General features: G+C 44.6%; 1 protein-coding gene across 1 annotated transcript; it reads right to left on the bottom strand.

Annotated features, from left to right (window-relative positions):
- Positions 1 to 10,038: 10,038 nt before the first annotated feature.
- LOC146972829 (uncharacterized) lies at positions 10,039 to 13,352 on the bottom strand. The gene is made up of 3 exons (XM_085803269.1): positions 12,821 to 13,352; positions 10,667 to 10,872; positions 10,039 to 10,045 (listed from the first exon to the last, which is right to left on the bottom strand). The coding sequence occupies exons 1-3, from the start codon at positions 13,334 to 13,336 to the stop codon at positions 10,039 to 10,041; spliced, it is 729 nt and encodes a 242-aa protein (XP_085659395.1). The 5' UTR covers positions 13,337 to 13,352.
- Between the last annotated feature and the right edge of the window lie 9,110 nt (positions 13,353 to 22,462).

Raw genomic sequence — 22,462 nt, 5'->3', positions numbered from 1 at the left:
ACATATTATTAATATGGCTGGTTACTATGAACATACTAATCCATCGTTTATGAAATCCCATGTTATGAAATGTAATGACTTGGTTTAGTATAAAATAATGCAAATACTGTATGTAGAGCAAACTTAAAGTTACTCTCTGTCTGCGTACAAAGGTTTTTCTCAACACATGAGTCCCCTCTCCCTTCCCCCTCAGGCTGCACTTGAAAATAAGAATTTTGTTCTTAATTTGCTTGCCTGGTTAAATAAAGGTTAAATAAAAAAAATAAAAAATATGATTTGCGAGATGTTTGTAAATTTGTTGTACTAAAAGCTAGAAAAGAGACATAAAGAGATGTATCTGTATGTTGTTGGAGTCTCACATGGATTTATGAATGTGAAGCTCGTTTTTTTTAAGTAGTAGCAGTAAACCTTTATATAACCAGGCAAGAATTGCTAAGAAAACATTCTTATTAAGGCAATGGCCTGGTAGGAGGTGAAATACTCTGTGCTAACGACTAGGCTACTGTTAGCTCTGTGCTAACGGCTAGGCTACTGTTAGCTCTGTGCTAACGGCTAGGCTACTGTTAGCTCTGTGCTAACGGCTAGGCTACTGTTAGCTCTGTGCTAACGCAGGGTTGCCAACTTTTGGTCCTGGGCTGGAGTGAGATTCTGTTGGCGGGGGGGGGGGGGCTGTCTATAATAATAATAATAATAATAGTAATGTTTAATGTAGATTTTCTCTCTGTCTCTCTCTCTCTCACACACACACACACACACACACACACACACACACACACACACACACACACACACATTATACCTGCAAACTGAGTAGAAGTGGATTAGGTGACAAAATATATCCCGTCTAGGGGGGTCTGGGGGCACCCCCCCAGGAAAAAATTGTGATTTTAACATGTATTTGAAGCATTCTGGTGTACTCTGAGAAGAAAATAAAGGGAAAACACAATATTTGCGATAAGAGGGAAAAAAGCAGATCGGTGGTTCCTATCATTGTATGGCTGGAGTGTATGAAACTGGTCTAATGGGGAGCTGTGGCTTTTGGCCTGGACCAGCCTATTGAGCCTATTAATATATGAAAGGACAGAACAGACATGTCCTGTGATTTTCAGTCTTCTACTACAGCCTGATGATACAAGTCTGAAATGTGTGTTTCTCTTCTGTAATAAACATTCTACATACCCATTCAGAGTTTGCAGGTATGGCACACGTGCATGCATGCGCACGCACGTACACACACACACACACACACACACACACACACACACGCACGCACGCACACACACACACACACACACCTGTTGCTGCGCTGTCTCTCTCTCCTCTGCTCTCTGGACTGAGCTGCCTGGCTGTACTTTTGTGCTACCCAGTCTGCATCTTGATTTTATAGTTTTCAACGGACTGGCCCAACCAGCCCGACCGCAGGCGTCAGTTCGAGCCGCGTTCAGTCTGAAAACATAACTCGGTCAGGTCAGGTTGTGTCTCGGGCTTCGCTCTCTCCCTCTTTCTTTTGGCCATCGGATTCGGACCAAGTCGGGTCCAGGCTTCAGCACCCGCGGGTCGGGCCGGGTTAGATTTTAACTTAGTCCGTGATTGTAGACTGTAGAGATGCCAGTTGCCTCTGCGCACCGCCGCTGTTGGTGGAGGGGTGGTGGGGGTAGCGGATCGACAACTCCCCGTCCTACTGTGCTGTGATCTACAGTCTATGGCTGTGATCACAGGCTTGAGCAGCCGTCCAATCGACACGCGGATAAGCATCACGTACACCAATCAGAGAGCCTATTGATGAGTGCCAAAGCTTGCTTTTTAATTTTTTATTTTTTTTTCCAAATCGCTTGATTTTGGCGTGAGAATTGTTTGAGTGGCGTGAGAGCGTGAGACAGGACCTAAAAGCGTGTGACACACGCCAGATGCGTGAGAGTTGGCAACCCTGGCTAACGGCTAGGCTACTGTTAGCTCTGGGAGTTCTCAGCGGTCCGGACCCGGTTGAACTCCGGACCGGCGCGGCTCGACTCGGCTCGGTCTGGATTTATTTTCGGCCTGAACCAGCGCATCAGGTGGCGCTGGTCCGGCCGCCAGCCTGGCTCGTTGAGAACTGTAATCTGTAACAATCACTTCCCCTGCGTCTCCAGTAGCAGTAGGCTAACAACAGTTTATTATAAAACTCATCAGTCATCATCACTGAGTCCGTTTATATGGTTTAAAACTCCGGTGTTGTGTTTGTTTGTGTTGTTCCCGTTTCACTCGCGTTCCTGTTCTGTTTACCGTTGCCATGCCAACGCATGCAGCAGGGAGGGAGGGGGCTCGTGGAGGTGCAGCAGGAGGGAGAGGTGGGTGGGACTTGTGAGGGAGGTGGAGCTGTTGATTTTCAAATGTTTGTGCTGTGCTGAGTGAAATGCCAGATCGGTAAGTATTGCTTTAATTTGTTGACATTGCTTTAAAGGACAGACATTTCTGCCTGTGCCTTTTCAGTCACTACCTCTTGTGTCTGTTTTATGTCTCTTATGGCTGTATATGTCTTTGTGTGTCTGTCTGTGTGTGTGTGTGTGTCTGTGTCTCTGCGTGTCTCTCGCTCTGTGTCCGTGTCTCTCTCTCTGTGTGTCTGTGTAGAATTTGCACAATCTGCAAATCAAGTGCAAATCAAGTTAAACTAACCTGAAATTGCACCTGTGTAAACAAAGCCAGACCTCCTCAGGCTTTTGTTTTGGGGAAGCATTTGAAATCCTGTAAGATTCCAGATTGTTTTTAGTACTTGAGTGCATTAAAGAGTGTGTATGGGCCTTTGTGCCATACATTTGTCAATCAATTTGCTTTGAACTTTGAGTGGTAAGTATCTGTAGCTGCACACACACACCAAATTTTAAATTATTTACATATTTACGAAGTAAGAATTATACAAAAATACAAATCAAAAAACACAAAAAATTTTAGGGATGCAGGTGGGTTGAATTACTACAACTTGAATTTTGAATTTTAAATACTAGAAATTAGTGCTGGTAATGGTAATGGTATGGGCAGTTAACAACATTAACGTGCTGCATTAACGCGAGACTCTAATCGCGCAATAAGAAAATTATCGCCGTTAATCTGTTCTCAAAGTTGGGTCTGGGAGCTCATCAACATGCACCTTGTGCAAAGCAGGTTGCGGAGCTGTGCACCACGGACGTGCATGGAAAAAACAAGAGTTGCACTGAATTTCCCTCTGCTGTATTTTTTATTTCAATTAAATTACAGGTAGATTCATCAGATCATTGTAAAACATTAATTTATTGACGTAACGTGGTGATTTCTGTACAGAGCCCCGAGGCTGCGCTGCTTTTCTGTCCAGTAAGTTTCACTTTTCATTCAAAGTTGTTATGTTTCATCAATGAGACCAACATTTATCTCCTAAAAAGAATTAAACCAGCCGGCGGTAAACCTCTAAAAACCTGCGGGTAAGTTACTCGGCTCGTTTTCTTCCCACTGGATGCCGACAGCGACACAGGCTGACTGTCACGTCAGCTGACCGTCATCAGTTCATGTAGCATCTGACCAGGCTGGGACTGGTCCAACTATCTGGTGTGGAGACCCAGGTATTTAACCTCTTGTGTGGGCAGTGTAATGGTAAATTTGACTATTCCTTTGTTTTAATCACTTGAGACGTCCCCACCCCCTGCTTTCCTCCCAAGGTATCAGAACTCCTTTGCTTGTTACCCATTTGTGTATTCTAATGTGTAGACCTCTTAACATGTAACCCTGCAGGATGCCCCAGGTGTGAAAATACCCCCTCGGGGGTCGGTGCCAATACCTGCAACAGACAAAAGACTATTGAAAACACACTGTCTGAGTATTGGACCGGCCCCTGCAGCAGACAAAGAGGTGTGGCATACCTGAGGGGGCGTTCCTCAGGTATAAGTGTTTTTGGTCTTTGGTCTTCCCAAAAAGGAGAATATCTAAAGGGAGGAGGAGAACAGATCCCCGATGTACGAGGTTGCCATGATGATGAATGTATGCGGAAGGACGCTGTACCACTGGTCCTGCTGCATACCTGACGTGGTGCTGCACACCTGTCACTCAGCAGCATACCTGACGCTCCTATTTTTTTAATTGCAATAGTTCCACAGCCAACGTAGTGCTACATTCAGCCGAGCCTGAGACCAAAATACAATACATAACACTCAGTACATTTTTTTTTTTTTAAAGAATATTTTTCGGCTTTTTGCCTTTACCCGACAGCACATAGTGAGATAGACAGGAAAGGGGGAGGCAGAGAGAGGGGGACACGCAGGAAAGGTCTGCCCAACGCGGGACCCGAACCGGGGTGCCACCGCGCCACGCACAGCCCAGACACTCAGTACATTTACATGACACTTGAGAAAACCTAATTATTGCCTTATCCGACTATAACTGGACAACTGAGTTCATGTAAACGCGTTAGTCCAACTAATATCGGAGTTCCCCAACTCCGATTCAGACAACCAGATAATGCAATTGGAATTGGACTTTCTCCAGCATGTATACGCATTAATCAGAGTTGATTAACTCCCCCCCCTCCCCGCACTGGTGTAAGACCCCAGATTAGAAACATCCAAGAAAGCCGGTGGCTTGATGTGTCTCTGTTATCTACAACAGCAAATGAGTCCATCAGTGTGAAGATACACTATTTCTAAGTCGTCTAATTCTAGACCTCTGGAAGGCATGGTCGGGTCGGACCACTGACAAAACGATACCAATAGATATATTACTACGCACGCTGCAGATAGCTGCTAAAAAAAAAGTTTTCAAAGCTAGTCCCGTCTTCTTTCAGACGTTTCCAAAACAAATCTAGACGTGCCGGCCAGACAAACGTCTTCACAACAGTGGCAAATGCAGTCTTCATTCTGGCAAAACACCACCGCTTTCGTCCACAGGGGCCGCCAAAATCAACAATAAATGAAAAGTATGTACAGGGGCTTTAAGTCTGTCTGTCTTATTGTATGTATTGTATATCAATGAATCAATGAATCAATGAATCAATCAATGAATCAATATCCTTTATTTAATAAGGTAAAAAACTCATTGAGATTAAAAACCTCTTTTCCAAGAGTGACCTGGCCAAGATGGCAGCACACAAGCAGATTAGTAACACAACACTTAAGTACTAGTAATATGTACTGACGGAGTGATTGCTGTAATTTCGCTGTACTTGTACAGTGACAATAAAGGCTGATTCTGATTCAATAATGTAACAACGTGCCAATAATGTAATAAAACATTTGAGCCAATAACGTAATAACTTTTTGCCAGTAATGTAATAAGTTATTACGTTATTGGCCTAGTATTAAAAACCCTTTGAAAATGTAATAACTGGTGCAGATAATGTAATAATACAAAAGGAAATAAAATACTTTTTTTTGCAGTTTTTGTGTAGTTTGCTAATCAAAAATAGGTAGGGACAGAGTCATCATATTTATTCATCCAAGATATGTACTAGCTTTTATCTCTCTCTCTCTCTCTCTCTCTCTCTCTTCATGCTTGATGATATGTTTGCAAACAGAAGAAGTAAGCATTGTGGGCTATCAACAACCTCCAAAAGCAAGGCAAGGCAGTTTTATTTGTATAGCTCATTTTTACCAACAGTTTGTTTCAAAGGGCTTTACATCCCATCATAACAACATCCTCTGTCCTTAGACCCTCACATCCACTGAGGAAAAACTCCATGGAAAACCCTTTTAACAGGGAAAACCAGGAGAAAGCTCAGGGTGAGCAACAGAGGAGGGATCATCACCCAGGACGGACAGACGTGCAATAGATGTTGTTACAGACAAGAAAACAGTTTACAACAGAGAATGTGAGAAACATGGAAATGTTAACAACAGCTGAAGAAGGAAGCTTCTGGTAGGTAAGGGAGGCAGGGAGAGCAGACCAGCTTAATGGGAGGACTGGATGGCAGACTGGTCCATGGGAAGGGAGGGCAGGCCGGTTTAACAGCAGGGGGAGAGGAGAGGAGAGGAGAGGAGAGGAGAGGAGAGGGCTCCATGTAGCCAGATGTGTCCCACAGCAGACTAAGCCTATAGCAGCCAAGCTATAAAATGGTTCAGAGCTACCTGAAGAGTGGGGAGAGATGCCCACTTGTTTATATCTGATATGATCAGCCACTGGCTCCATCTAGTGGGCGAATTAAGAATTTGCGTTAATGCTTAAACTCAGCTGAGCACTAAACAATTCATTAATTGGGATGTCCCAATCACATTTTTTTGCCCCCGAGTCATTTGATTTTGAGTATCTGCCAATACCGAGTCCCGATCCGATAATTTGGCAATGCAGTAAACATTTTATACTATAGATTAACTGTATCATCCCACTATGTTTCTGTTCTTTGTACTCTACAAGGTATGTAACAATATCACAATCTCACTATATCACAATACCCCCCTCCCTCTCCCCTGACTCCTCCTCATTTGTCCTTAAACAGGCTACATGTTCAAAAATCTGAATTAATGAGTTCAAAGAAAGGTAAAAGTTTCAATTTAAGATAATAGATTTGAAGTTCACACACTGGTTATAGGAAGTTACATAAGATGTTACTGGTGGGTTGAGGCTGATTTTCATTCATTTGCTTATTATTGGAAAGTGGGGTGAAACAGCAGCTGAACAAGAAGTCACAATGAGTCACCTATTTTAGATTCAGTGAGCTCAGGTAAGTAAGTAAGTAAGTAAGTTTAATTTATATAGCACTTTTCATAGATAAAATCACAAAGTGCTTTACAACAAGGGTAAAATGCAATAAAATACAGTACAGAGATCACAACAAAAAATACATAACAGCACAATTTCAGGAAAACTTTACAGAGGCCCCACAACGTGAACATCAGTTGAAAGCCTGTCTAAAAAGATAGGTTTTAAGTTCTTTCTTTTTTTTTTTTTATAAATCTTTTTATTCGGTTTTTTGTTCACATACAACAATTCACACATACAGTGTATGCAATAAATCTTGTAAGAAAATTAGCAGTTAGTAGTCTTACACAATGTATGTTGAAAGCAACAACAAACGTAAGCTGAGCCAGAACTGCTCCTATGAACTATTATTAACCCTATCCCCTTCCCACCCACTGTTTGATAAAGGAAAAGAAAGAAAGACACATACAGAAAAAAAAGAAGAAAAAACATTGTTGAAATCATATATTGAAATAAATAAAATTCAAAATAAATAATTAAAAATAAAGGGGGAAAAAATAAAGGGGGAAAAAATAAAAGAGGTTGGGGGGGGGGGGCATCTAGTCACTGTCTGGGTGAATAATAGTTCTATCTAAGTACTCCAAGAAGGGCTGCCAGGTTTTGTTAAAGGCATTATCAGATCCCGCCAGTGAAAATCTAACCTTCTCAAGCTTGATATGAGTTAGGACCTCTCTAAGCCAGCTATTGTGTGAAGGTGGAAGAACATGTTTCCATTTAAACAAAATAAGACGCCTGGCCAATAGAGTTGTAAAGGCCAATACCCGGCGCTTTGACGCAGGGAGTTGAGGTGTAGTGAGTGGAGGGGAGCCAAACAGGACCGTGCAAGGCTCAGGGTTAAGGTCTATATCAAGCACTGATGAGAGTGTATCAAAAATTTGGCGCCAAAAGCCAGTGAGTTTCAGGCAGGACCAAAACATGTGTGTGTGATTAGCAGGTGACTGCTTACATCTATTACAACTGTCACTGGTATCTGGATAAATCTTCGCCAGTCGGACGTTTGTGTAATGTACTCTAAAAAGAACTTTACATTGTAATAAACTGTGCCTGGCACATATAGAGGATGTATGAACTAGTTTAAGGATTTGGTCCCACTGATTATCTGAAATTGGAGTTCCCAGCTCCCCCTCCCAGGTCTGTTTCAGACGAGTCGTTGGGTCAGGGTTAAGGGAGTCAATAGCATTGTAGATCACGGAGATGGAACGCTTTTGTGCAGGATCGATGGTGAGCAGGGAGTCAATCAGAGACCCGGGTGGGTGGTTAGGGAAGTGAGGGTAGTTGGTTTTAACAAAGTGCCTGGCCTGAAGAAACCGGAAAAAATGAGATTGAGGTAATTCAAATCTAGCTGCAAGCTCTGTAAAATTAGTAAATATGTTATCTTTGTAAAGGTGCTTGACATGTAATAAACCTTTGTTACGCCACAAAGTGAAGGTGGGGTCTGACAGGGAGGGTGGGAATAAATGGTTTTTAACAACCGGTGCTAAAGTTGAGGGTTCATTCAAGCCGTAGTGTTTGCGAAATTGGATCCAAATTTTTAGTGAGTTGGTAACAACAGGGTTCTGTGAAATGTTATGAATCTTGAGGGGGAGTCGCGCAGTAAGGAGGGACTGTAAAGAAAACTTTGAGGACCGTAGCTCTAACTGAACCCAAGAGGGGCCTATGTCAGCTCCTCTGTCAATCCAATTAATGATTTTGTTAATATTACATGCCCAATAGTATTGGATAGGATTGGGTAGTGCAAGACCGCCCAGCTTTTTGGGGAGTTGTAAAACAGCTTTTCTAATACGGGGGGGCTTATTCAACCACAGAAAAGATGATATTGTCTGATCTAGCTGCTGAAAAAAGGATCGTCTGATGAAAATTGGAATATGTTGGAACAAGTAGAGAAATTTAGGTAGAATCACCATCTTTACCAGATTAACTCTGCCAGATAGGGAGAGAGGGAGGGAGGACCAGCGAGCCAGATCAAGCTTGCACTTATCAATGAGAGGGCGAAAATTTTTGTTGAAAAGGTCATTAAAAGAAGCAGTGATGAATATGCCTAAATATCGAAACCCCTCTGTAACGACTCTGAATGGAAAAGAAGACTGTGGCATCTTCTTAGACAGGGGATTGATAGGAAGAAGTTCACTTTTGTTAAAATTCAATTTGTAACCAGAATATTTGCCGAATTGGGTTAGAATGTCTGTAATAACAGGGATGGACGACGCAGGGTTTGACACATATAATAATAAATCGTCTGCGTACAGGGACAGCTTATGGGTGACATCATTCCTGGTGATGCCCTCGACTCTCCCCTCCTCCCGGAGCCAGATGGCCAGTGGTTCGATAGCTAGAGCAAACAGGAGGGGGGAGAGGGGGCATCCCTGTCTGGTACCCCGACGGAGGGCGAAAGGGGGCGACCTCACTCCGTTTGTAAGGATATGGGCGGTTGGAGATTCATAAAGCAGTCTAATCCATGCAATAAAGTCAGAGCTAAAACCAAATTTAGACAGGACATAATACAAATACTCCCACTCAACCCTGTCAAACGCTTTCTCAGCGTCTAAAGAAATTACCACCTCAGGTAAGACAGGGTTGGGGGAGCCAATGATGTTGAGAAGTCTCCTAGTGTTAGATGAAGAGTTCCTTCCAGCCATGAACCCAGTCTGGTCTGTGGAAATTAGGGCTGGTAGGGCTTGTTGCAAACGAGAGGCCAGGACCTTGGCGAGAATCTTTTGGTCCACATTTAAAAGTGAAATGGGCCTATAGTTGCTACATTCAAGGGGGTCTTTGTCTTTTTTTAATAAAAGAGAAATGTTAGCTTCCGATAGGGTTGGTGGCAATCTACCGCTATTAAAGGATTCATTATAAACATTAACCAAATGTGGGGTTATTAGGATTGAATATGCTTTGTAGAATTCTACCACGAACCCGTCTGGGCCCGGGGATTTTCCATTTTGTAGCTGCCCAATCGCCTCCTGTACCTCAGCCGCTGTGATTGGTGCGCCTAGTTTGTCAGACAGACTGCTATCGACTTTAGGATATGAGAATATTTAAGTTCTTTCTTAAAACCTTCAGTGGACTCTATACTGCGCAAGGTCGATGGTAGAGCATTCCAAAGGCGAGGGGCACAGGCCTGGAAAGAGCAGTCACCTCGTGTTTTAAAACGGGTGCGGGGGACCATCAAGGGTTCAGCACCTGCTAGCAGCTGGAGCTAGCGCTGCTCCTGCAGTTGTGTGCCAGGCCACAACTCCTCAACAACTCCCTTAGCCTTCTCAAAAGTATCAAATGGTCTAATTTTCCAGAGTTTGAGCTTTTCTTGATGGCAGTATGTCAGGTTCTTTCCCAGTTTGTCATCGGAAAACTTCAGCACCTGAAAAATACAACAGACCAGATCAAGATGATTAAGAGACAATTTTAGCAGACATGCTAACTAGTATAGCTGAGTGAAACCAAACAGAGATAAACATCAGAAGAAAGGTTGGTAACCCCACAACAGGATGTTTCAAGACATTTGGCATTAAGCATTTTAGCAGTTTGTAATATGGTTGAAGCTGAGTCATCCAACGACTGTTTCTGTCCTCAAAATGTTTCTGTCAGCAAGAGACTGTCAGGGTTGTGTTGTCAATGAAGCTAAATCAAGATAAAGAGGCTTTGACGGTGGCTCTAAGAAATGTTCAGTGAGGTGTTCAATAGAGCATTTAAATCTGATCAGTTAACGTTAATAATCAGTTAACGAGCGTCTTCGTCACGGAGTGTATGGAAGCCTGTGAGGGTGCGTATTGAGACGGAGGAAACGTGAATAAAAATTGATTTTTGAAGATTATGAATTGATCCAGAATCGTAGAGGATAAGAATCGCTATTCTTACATGAATCAACCTTTCCCCCACCCCTACTGGTTGTAAATCTGTGTGGTTCTTGGTGGAGAACCACTGACTGACAAAGTCCAGGTTGTTCTCAACAGAAACAGCAGTGGAGTTCCCTGTGTCTTACCTGTGTGTCCAACACATGGCCTGAGACCTCCAGATGAAGCGTCCCTCTTTGTAACAGCAGACGGCCTCTGGGTCGACTTTACTCAGGTCAGTATAGTTGTTGTACTTCTGAACATCTGGACTGTGGACCAGCACCACATACATCACTTCCTGTTTGTACAGGACCATCTTGTACACCCTCATGACAGGATCAGTTCCAGAGCAGAACTGGAGACAACAACAGAGTTTTAGTGGATAACCATCACTAAGTTAGACTTGGAACAGGGTCTGATCCCAGATAATAAATCCCTGATGTTTAATCAGTCAGCTACACAGAAAGTAATATACTGATTCTATCAGAACTCAGATTTGATCATGGATTCAGCTTTCCTCAATTTCCATATCCTCAATGAAGCAATCTAATGTGAAAGTCCCTGAAATCAATATCTGATATGTGATATATCATAACACAATGACAAAGATCATTGAGTCTTAGGGTGCTTTCACACCTGCAGTTGTTCCGATTCAGCAACTAAACCGATACAACTGTTGTGTTCTTTTTTCTGGGCCGTTTGTGTTCACATTGCATGATTCTAAAGCGGTACAGTGGTTTGCACTGTGGAACAGCACCATAGCAACGGCCCTAACAACACCCCATCAGCTGATCAGCAACAATGGCAACAATGAACCGCGGGCTGACTTGCAGTAGTGAGGAGGTTACATTTCTTATTAATATTTGGGCAGACGAGTATTTAGTTGAAGTTTGATTAAAAATAATGCCCAAGCTGACTGGTTTATGGCTGGGGCGAGACCTTGAAGTGTGCTTATAATGTGCTATAGCTAAAAATGTAGTCTAATAGGCTACATTATCATTATTATTATTATTAGCCTATGGGCCGGATTTACTAAGATCCCAGATAGCGGGTGCTATATTGTTTGCGCCCGCTATAATATTGCGAGTTTGGTTAGTGCACGCAAAACAGGTGATCTACTAAGAGTAACCCGCTAAATGAAAACACGTGCAAACCGCAATATGTAAATGAGGGTTTTGCGCGTGGTAATCGTTTCCGCCATGGAGAGAGTGGACAGAGAGCTGGACGGACGAAGGGACAGAATGACATTTGATCCGATGCATAATGACAGCATGTGTGTTCATCTCTCTCGCGCTCTGTTTAGATAAATAAACACAAATCGCTACAGGGCCCAACTCGTCATATAGTGACGAACAGGCAGCAGCTGCAGCGACAATCACACACCTATAATATGTGTGTGCCGCCCATGATCCAGTGGATTAATAGAGAGCTCAGGTGGGACACACGGATCTAAACGCTCTGACCACTGACCAGAGGGATCAAAGACGGGTGAAGGCAGCGGTGACGTGTCTCAGTCCGGGACCGGGACTGAGAGACGGAGCTGAGCAGCCAGGTACTGGAGAGGAGAGGAGAGGAGAGGAGAGGAGCGCACTGCAGGACAGACGTGCCCCGTGCGTAACGGCGCGTAAATGACTTTTAACACGGCCGAAATGTGAATGAATGACAGAGAGCGTGTCACTGCCCGTGAGAGAGAGACAGAGAGAGAGAGTGACAGGGAGAGGGGTGGTCAGGTTGTGTTGGTCAAGCTGTGTTTTCAGTTTCAGGTGTCATAGTTATGTCAGATGATTGTCCTCTAACACACCCTACAGTTTGACTTTTTTTTCTAGTAAACGGGCAGCGTAGCACGACTAGTCAGTAGGGGTTGTTTGCGGAGCTCTGCCCGGTGCTGATCGCCCGCGGCGGATGCTTCTCCAGGACAATGCGCCGCGACTGACTCTGGGTCAGCTTGGAAAGGCTGGTGGACTCATGGCTTGAGTTTGCGTCTTCGTTTTCTTTTTGCCACCGGCTTTCCTGTTTTGTGTACATAATTAAAATCTCACTACAAACGAACTGCTCCAGGGCTCGGATGGAAACAGGCCGAGACCAAGCAATCTCGCATTGAGCGTGATTGCTCTGCTCACATCTGACCAACCGAACCGATCTATGACGTAAAACGCTCCCTGTTTCGGAACAAATGGTCAGGTGTGAAAGTGCCCTTATTTTGAAAAAGTGTTGCTAAGAAACCACTGACCTCCCTGAAAATAAAACCCAGAACTTTAATAAGTTCCTGTCCAGACCTATCAACAGATGGACTGAGGTGTTACCTGCTGGCTGTATTCCTTCAGCACCTCCTCCACAGGGAAGGTGAAGCGGTATGGGCCAAACATGGAGGTCTTCAGGAAGGCTGGAGAGCTGGTGAACTTCCCCAGGAAGCTGTGCTGGTTCTGGGCCTGGGCCTCGGTCCGGTCTGGGTAGGTCTTCTCCAGGAGCCTCCTCTCAGCTGATGTTACATCTTCAGGCTTCACTGCCAGAGTCCACCACTGTAGGAAGTCTGTACCCCCATGTCTGCCCGGATCCTTGAAGCCTCCATCTTTCTTTATTCCTCTTAACCCAACCTCATTAGTGTTGTGTTGCAGATGAGACACATGAAACTCTGGTCGGGGATACTCTGGAACGTTTCTAAAGATGTATTCCATTATCTTTTCTACTCTATCTTCTTCTTTCTTTTTCAAATTTTCCTTATTGAACTCTTCAGCTGCTGCCTTCAGATCCTCCAGCTTCAGGTGACCGTTCTTCACATAATATTCATCAACTTTTCTCCAGTTTCTTCTGTGCTCCATGTCCAGATGATGTTGACTAAACACGAGTGTGTCTTCACCGTTCTCTGACCCTGGGAGAACTGCTATCAGATCTCTGACAACAACAGATTTATAATAAACCCACACCCATCACCGGAACAACATTGCTGCATCATACTGTACAACAGGTTAGTCAGGTTCGGCCTCCGGCTTCCTTTTTTTTTTAACCTTTGTTGTGTGTGCACAAAATCTGGTCGGCTCTTTTCCCATTACGTTCAATATAGATGCGCGTCATGTGCGCTCACAACCCAAGGCAACGCACCTGCGTCTCTTTTCTGTTAAGATAAACCTCTTCCTCATCCTACTGAGAGCTACTGCATGTTAAAATGTATATAAGTTTTGGGGTTTATTGTCACAAAAAAGGCAATTTTTTTCAGCTTTCTCAACCTTATCAGGCTGAGGAGAGAGACAATGATGATACTGTCTTGGAGGGGGAGTTGGTGGTGGACACAGCAAGGCAAGGCAAGGCAATTTTATTTGTATAGCCCGTTTTTACCACCAGTTTGTCTCAAAGGGCTTTACATGGCATCATAACAACATCCTCTGTCCTTAGACCCTCACATCCACTGAGGAAAAACTCCATAGAAAACCCTTTTAACAGGGAAAACCAGGAGAAACCTCAGGGTGAGCAACAGAGAAGGGATCCCTCACCCAGGACGGACAGACGTTCAATAGATGTTGTTACAGACAAGAAAACAGTTTATAGTTTATGACACAGAATGTGGGAAACATGGAAATGTTAGCAAGAGTCGATGAAGGCAGCTTCTGGTAGGGGGGGGCAGGGAGGGTTAGGGTTAGAGGAGAGGGCTCTGTGTAACCAGATGTGTCCCCAGCAGTCTAGGCCTATAGCAGCGTAGCTATAAAATGGTTCAGAGCTACCTGAACCAGCCCTAACTAAAAGCCCTGTCATAAAGGAAGGTCTTAAGTCTAGACTTAAATGTAGTTAGAGTGTCTGCCTCTTTGACCCATGGAGAGAGCTGGTTCCACAGTAAAGGAGCCCGGTAACTGAAGGCTCTACCTCCCAGTCTGTTTTTAGAGATAGTGGGAGTCACTAACAGACCTGCGTTCTGGGAGCGGAGTGCTCTGGTAGGACACTCTCTTCCTAACTCCTGTCAAAATCCTCGCTGCCGCATTCTGGACCAGCTGGAGACTCTTTAGAGAGTTTTTCGGACATCCCGACAGGAGAGAGTTAGGTGTTTAGGTCCAAACACGATGACCTCAGTTTTATCTGAATTCAGTAGCAAGAAGTTAGAGGACATCTAGGATCTAATGTCTTTCAGACAGTCTTGCAGATTGATGAGGCGGCTTCTGTCATCTGGCTCCATGGACAAGTAGAGTTTCGTATCATCCGCATAACAGTGAAAATTGATTGAGTGCTTCCGGATGATGTCACCTAATGGGAGCATGTAAAGAATGAAGAGGATTGGCCCTAAGACTGAACCCTGTGGTACACCATACGTAACTCTGCTGTACTCTGAATGGTCGTTATTAACATTAACAAATTGAAACCTGTCAGATAAGTATGACTTAAACCATTTTAGGGCAGTTCCTTTAATCCCAATTTCATGGTCCAGTCTCTGCAGCAGGATGCTGTGGTCGATGGTGTCAAATGCAGCACTGAGGTCCAAAAGTACAAGTACAGAGTCGAGACCTCTGTCTGAAGCTATAAGAAGATCATTAGAGACTTTGACAAGTGCTGTTTCAGTGCTATGGTGTTCTCTGAATCCAGATTGGAAAGCTTCAAAGAGCTCGTTGCTGTGCAGATGTTCATGTAGCTGCTCCAGGACAACCTTTTCGAGGATCTTAGAGATGTAAGGAAGGTTGGATATAGGCCTATAGTTGGCAAGGACATCTGGGTCAAGAGAAGGTTTTTTAAGTAAAGGGTTAATGACAGCCACCTTAAAGGCCTGTGGCACGTAGCCTGTGACTAGAGAAAGATTGATTTAGTTCAGAAAAGAAATGTTAACTAATGGGAAGACATCCTTAAGTAGTCTTGTCGGGACTGGATCCAGCAGACATGTGGGTGACTTGGAAGAAGTAATTGCAGAAGTTAAGTCTGACAGGTCGATGGGAGAGAAGCTGTCCAAGTGTGCACCAAGTCTTGGAGGTGCTTCTATGGGTACCGTAATCTGTGCTCCATTACTGGCAATCTTTGTTCTAATATTAACAATCTTTTCGGTAAAGAAAGTTAGGAAATCATTACTGCGGAGAGTTGGAGGGATGGATGGCTCAACGACACTATGGTTCTTGGTCAGCCTGGCCACAGTGTTGAAAAGGAACCTGGGGTTGTTTTTATTCTTTTCTATTAAAGATGAATAGTAATTGCTTCTAGCATTACAGAGTTCTTTTTTATATATTACGTAATAAACTATCCTTCCAGGCTTGACGGTCTTCCTCATGTTGGCTGGAATGTGTTTTCCTTTACAGCTGTCTGATCAGACTAGCGCCACCCGCGGTTAGGGAGACTTAATGCATCTCGCGCAAGTGCAGAACGTACAGGCTGCTGTGTAGTCTGCAGTAGTCGAGGCGGTGTGTTTCACTGCTTCCTTTCTCCCGACTGTGACCGATGAGAGGCGACAGACTCTTTGGAAAAAAGGCCGTCGGGGGTCGGGTTGCCTTAAAGCCCCCCTCCCGCGACCCTTTTTAGTTATTTTAAAACATTCTCTGTGGTCTTTCAATTGTGATTATGAAGTTTTTAGCCAAAATCACAAAACCTGTGCCATGCCTCAGGGCTCTTCTTCCGCACAGCACCAGCAGCTTATTACCAATGCACCTCTGGAGGGTGGGCGGAGACTGCGCTGCTCTGCACCCCAGCCCGCCCAGCCACCGCCCAGCCACCCCCTCGCACACCCCCCCCCCCCCCAACCCCCACGCTCGCTGACAGCTGGACACTGTACAATTACCGATTCAGCGCGTTTTACCCCCATCAGTGGCCGACTGGCACCAAAAAGAGGCCCTGACATTTTTGACAGAGAGGCCACACATCACACACACACACACACACACACACACACACACACACACATGCACGCACATATCAGTGATCATAATGATGATGAGAAAAGAAAATGCATTGTTCAAACTGCACACTGGGATTCAATCCCAGACTGGAATAAAGTTCTTGCTAACAATGCAAGCTGCTCTAGGTGAGCTATACCAGATATAGCTTGATAGCTACACCGAGCTGTCAAGCCTTTCACTTCTGAGCCAGATGCAGAGCGGGGCAGGAGCTTGTAGCACTAGTTCCCTCCTCTGGGGTTGTGACACGTCAGCTCCAGTCTCCCTGAAACTGCCAGTTTGCGTCTGCCATTGGTTCACAGCAATTTGAAGGCAGAAAAACTCAGAAATGCAATTTTGCACTTTTCTGCTGATATGTCCTCTAACACAAGAAAAATGCCACAGGAACATGTGAAAAGCACGAAAAACACGACGCAATGGACAACGTCAACCTGGTCTCCTCAACAATACACTCCGGTTTTTCTTCTTGTGTGTGCCTGGAGTATTTATCTGTCTATTTTTATATTGTGTATTTGTTTTTTTATGTTAAGCTTGCGCTTCCAAAAAGAGAGCAGGACTCAGTTGTTCAGACAGACCCGTCGAGGTTCAATTTATTGGTTACACAGGTGAGAGGGGGTTAGTGGGGGAGGCCAGGCTCCGTGTGGCCAGGAGCGGTGTGGTCCGAGGGCAGGTAGGGCTGGGCACGGCAGCAGGGTAGCAGGACGGAGGTACAGGGACTGGAAAAGAAGACAACACAAAAATCAGGTAGGTATATATGCAAAACTTAGAGTTCAAATTCAACACTAAGGGGCCAAGAGACGAGTTACCACTACACGGTCAACCACGAACTGGCGAGGAACAGCACAAAGGGACTGACTCATATCCTGCAGACAGGGGAGGAGGCGTGATGAGCCTGATGCAGTGCAGGTGTATTTGCAGGTGGAGACACACCCATGCCCAGCCCACACAGACAAACACAGACACAGAGGGGAGGGGGGAAACTGAGAGAAAGCCTACACCTCCTAACAGTACCCCCCCCCCCTCAATGGGAGCCTCCTGGCAACCCTCCAGGCTTGTCAGGATGCTCCCGATGGTACGCCGCCACCATATCAGGATCCAGGATGAAAGACCGAGGCACCCAGAGGTGTTCCTCCGGCCCATACCCCTCCCAATCAACAAGGTACTGCAGGCCGCGTCCTCTTCGCCACACATCCACCACACGCTGGACAGTGAAAGCCGGGTGGTCATCAATGACCCGGGGGGGAGGAGGGGGATCGGAAAGAGGGCACAACTGGCTGGAAGAAACTGGTTTAACTTGTGAAACATGGAACATGGGATGAATCTTCATGTTTCCCGGAAATTTAAGTCGGACTGCAGTGGGATTATTGTAATGACCTTTTTGACAGCAAAGGGACCAATGTAGCGAGGGGAAAGCTTACGTGACTCGGTGAGTAGGGAGATGTTCCTGCTGGACAGCCAGACCTTCTGCCCGAGCTGGTAGGGAGGGGCTGGGTTCCGATGCCTGTTGGCCGATGATTGGGTGGCTTCCTGGGTGCTCTCCAGGGCACGGCGGGTGTCCTGCCAAGTCCTCCTACAGTGCGTGATGAAGGCCTGGACAGAGGGTACCGTCAAATCAGATCCATGGGAGGTCAGGAGAGGAGGCTGGTATCCCAGGGAGGCTTCAAATGGCGAGAGGCCTGTGGACGAACTGGTGAGTGTGTTGTAGGCATATTCGACCCATATCAAATGTGATGACCATGTTGTGGGATCCTTTTCTGTGACACAGCGCAGGGAGGTCTTCAGCACCTGGTTAGTCCTCTCTGCTTGACCGTTCGACTGTGGATGATAACCAGAAGGCAAACTGACACTAACTCCCAAGGATCGACAAAAAGCTTGCCACACCTGGGAGACAAACTGAGGTCCGCGATCAGACACGATGTCTAAGGGAATCCCGTGGATCCTAACAACATGGTCCAGTAGTAACTGGGCGGTCTCCATAGCTGTATGAAATTTGGGCAGAGGAACAAAGTGTGCAGCCTTTGAAAAGCGGTCAACAACTGTAAGAATGGTGGTGTTACCTTGGGATGGTGGTAATCCGGTGACAAAGTACATACTCCCGAGTATCTTTCTCCATCGTAGGCCACCAGAAATATCTCCGCAATAGGGACAGGGTACGGTTGGCACCGGGATGGCATGCAAACTTTGAGACATGCGCCCATTGGAGGACCTGGGAACGGACAGAATCAGGGACAAATAACCAATTGGGTAGACCATTACCTGGGTCGGGTTGGCGCCCTTGTGCATCCTTGACAGTCTTTTCAATTCCCCAGATCAAAGTAGCAATCACCCATCCCTGAGGGAGGATAGTCTCCGGGGTGTCAGTGGCATAGTTACAAACTAGACACATATGCACTCAGGTACGGAATAGACAACACGTTCTCACTCCCAGTGCGTCAACAGTCTGACGAACGGTCACTGTTCCTCTTCGTCACATGCCTGACTGATTAGGTATCCGTTTTTCGTCAGGTTTTGACGCGCTCGGCTTTCAGTTGATTCCTTTTCTGACTCAGAGTCTGTCAGACTTACAGCGTGAGAGACCCTCTTAGCCAGAAAAGCCGAAATAGACAAAACACATTTCCAAAAGTCGTACAGTTCTAATTTTTTAATACATGGTTCGGGGGCCCAAGAGGAACGTGTAGATGTGTGTTTGGTCCTGATCGAGCCATTACTTTTCGAGAGGCAGGGCTTCAAACAGCCGCATTCCTCTGTATCCTTGAGGCCGCCGTTTCCATAGAAACCGACCAAATCACTTGAAACTTGGCCTGTGGACTCATGGTGAGGCCCTTATCCATCACCCCGAGACCCAACTCTGTGGGAGCATGGGAAAGCCAAGTGGCCCCCCGGGTCCCCTAGAGCAACGGGACCAAAATATTCTGATAGAGGACTCTCTGATACAACATATTTATATTTCATGATGATAACTTAAAGCGTGTATGTTTTGTTGAGAAAAAGCAGGAATGGCTGGATTCACTTTGATGTTTGACCCCTGTGACCTTTGACACTTACCAATTGGCTTTATGCACAGCTCCCCTACTTCCTGATCGTACACCAGCTCCTTTAGCTAAAAATTCAGCCTGATGGGCCAAAGCATCTGGAAGCTATTAAAGAATTGCTGTTGAAACATTTCTCCTTTAATATAAGGTCAGAGAAAGGAGCATTGCTTTTTGGCTATCTACTAGACATTCTGGACCACATATTAAAAGCTCATCTTCCTGCATCAAAGTCTTGGTATTTTATTCAAGGAAACGGGGTCAAAAAGGTCACAGATCAGCGACCTTTGACACTTGTGAAGGTCGCACGGGTTTGAAATTGCACATGGTGGATGGCCTTAGGCCCCGGACAAATGCATGAAACTTTCAGCCTTATAACCCCAAGGATGTAGACGTTATTAGACAAAAGGCTTCTAAATCCAGGCTTTGAAGGCCGAGAAACGAGCCTGGACGGTCAGCTGTGACCCTTCTGGACGTCCGACAGGTCTGAAATTCTACAGAAACTTTGTCCCTAGTGCTCTGAACAACCTATCAAAATGAATTGAATTCATAATAATGTTTTTTCAGATAAAATATAAAAGTTCACTCATTGAATTAAAAATTACATTAAATGTGATGTGATGTGGACCAGAAAGATGCTGGTGAAAATTATGAAAAAAAAAAAAAGTCAAGCCAACTTTCATGCACTTTATTGTTGAATTTTAACAATATAGCACCGTTTTTTTATTCAATGTTGAAAACAAAAAAGATGTTAAGACCTTTTAGTTATTAAGAAAATAATGCTCAATTTGTTTTATTTTTTCATTTGCTGGTAACAGCAAGCTCAACCAATCAGACACGTCGCTGATAAATATGAGGATTATGGGTAATGTAGTGCTTCTCTGTGATATGACATTGGAAACAAAGCGTGTTTTCTTAAAATACAGTTGATATTACACAGGGCTTTTGGACTCAGCAGAAGCACATAATATTGTTACACAGTCTTCCTTGGATGGTTACAGCGTTATGGCTAATAATCAGATGTTTCTTCAGAATATTGATTAATCTAAACAGAGTTTAATTTTTAATTTTTTTATTTATTGATTGATTATTCTGCACCAACACCATGATCACTAAATAAATAAATAAATAAATAAATAACATCCTTGCCGAAAGCTACGTCAGACACAGCAGCATAAGGTTCAATAAAGCTTTAAGGAAAAGTAAAAAAAAAAAAAGTTTTCCTCTGCTCACAGCGTCTTTCAGTGCCGCAGCCGGGTCAGCTGGATCACTTGCTCTGAGCGTCACATATCCCCGCGAAGGGGATTGCATTGGAATCAACTGAAAGCCGAGCGCGTCAAAACCTGACGAAAAACGGATACCTAATCAGTCAGGCATGTGGCGAGGAGGGACAGTGACCGTTCGTCAGACTGTTGACGCACTGGGAGTGAGAACGTGTTGTCTATTCCGTACCTGAGTGCATATGTGTCTAGTTTGTAACTATGTGAAGTGAAACCTGGAACGTGCTCCAACACCCTGAACAGGTCTGTTCAGTTAGACCAGACACACCAGAAGTCTGATGTATACTGCACTCATAATACTAGAAATTGCTGTTAACTCTGTTACACACTCATCACACAGGCCACACATGCTCTCCCTGTGTGATGGCCTGGGTGGTAGACAGTCTGAGGACAGAGATCTTTCAGGTTGAAGTTTATAATAATGAAATGCACAGACTGTGCTAGGCCTGTGCTGTAAGTCTTGACTCGGGTATAGCGAACGGGCTAAAATTTATGCAGGACGCTGTACCACTGGTCTTGCTGCATACCTGACGTGGTACAGCATACCTGGCGCTCTTATTTTTTTAACCGGGATAGTTCCAACATTGTGCTACATTCAGCCGAGCCTGAGACCAACATACAACACGTAACAGCGTGGCGTTGTTGCCTTCTCTTTTCACCGACAGCCCCATCTCCCCTTGTTTGCATGACAAATAACACTAGAGCATAATCGCAGCAGTAACAAAATTGGGTTTGATCATATTGCAATATAATTACAAATGCAATTAATCATTGAGCCCTTTGTGCAAGTGACACTTCACTCATCTTTTGTTGTAATGTTTACAGTTCTTTTTTTTCTCATGTCGTGCCCCCCCAGTTTGAAAAACACTGGTTTAGATCTTCACCTCATCGCTCCATGCTTCTGAAATACTCCCAGTCATCACAGTCCTGGTAAACAGGTTGTTTTGTCCTTTTGTTCTCTATTTTGTCATTAGTTAACAAGTTTGTTACCCTGTCAGGTTGTTTGTTAGCTTTTGGTCTTTTCCTGTTCCTGCTGCTTCACAATAAAAGCCTTTCAGCATCGATGACAGGAAACTTTAATTGATCAGATTATTGATCAACTCCATTAATCCTCCTGCTGTTGGAGCAAATACAACAGGTGTGAACATGTTCAGGGTGGAGGAAGTAGCTGCTGCACCCTGATAAAGACAGAGGACAGTCCTCCATCCCTCTATCCCTCCACCCCTCCGTCCTCAGCTGCAGCAGGGATTTCCTCACACACCTGAACAGATCCTCCACTCTTCCTCTGTTTTTTATATGTGCATTACTGCATTTGTATCTGTGTTTTTGAACAGATGTAGTGATACATGAGAATTTTACTTCTGTTAAATATCAAACAACTATAAGTAGTGCAAGCAGTAGATAACAGAGCAGGAAACTGTCTCTGTGTGTATGCAAATTTTCCACTATTCTTTCTTTCTTTCTTTCTTTCTTTCTTTCTTTCTTTGCATTTGTGATTGACAGAGCTGTGTCTTTGGAAGTATTCTGCTCTGGGCCATGTTTGTCCTAATGGCACCTTAGTAGCACACCCTCTTTTGTACTTACAGTAAATGAGAGGTTAATAATACAAATATTTCCTCTTCTCCATCACTGGTGGAAATCCCCCAGACACAGTCACAATCACAAAAGACATCACCTGATCATTCACCCTCAGTCAGGATGGAATTGTTGGAATTTTCTTTCGGGGATGAATAAAGTTCATCTACTCTACTCAACAGTTAATGTAGAGAAGTTAATGTGTA

The sequence above is a fragment of the Trachurus japonicus genome, chromosome 16 (assembly GCF_045865225.1).
Source record: "Trachurus japonicus isolate A0001 chromosome 16, Traja_1.0".
In the NCBI taxonomy this organism is placed as follows: domain Eukaryota; kingdom Metazoa; phylum Chordata; class Actinopteri; order Carangiformes; family Carangidae; genus Trachurus; species Trachurus japonicus.
Note: the sequence above shows the minus strand (reverse complement) of the source record. Positions and strands in the feature narration are given on the sequence as shown.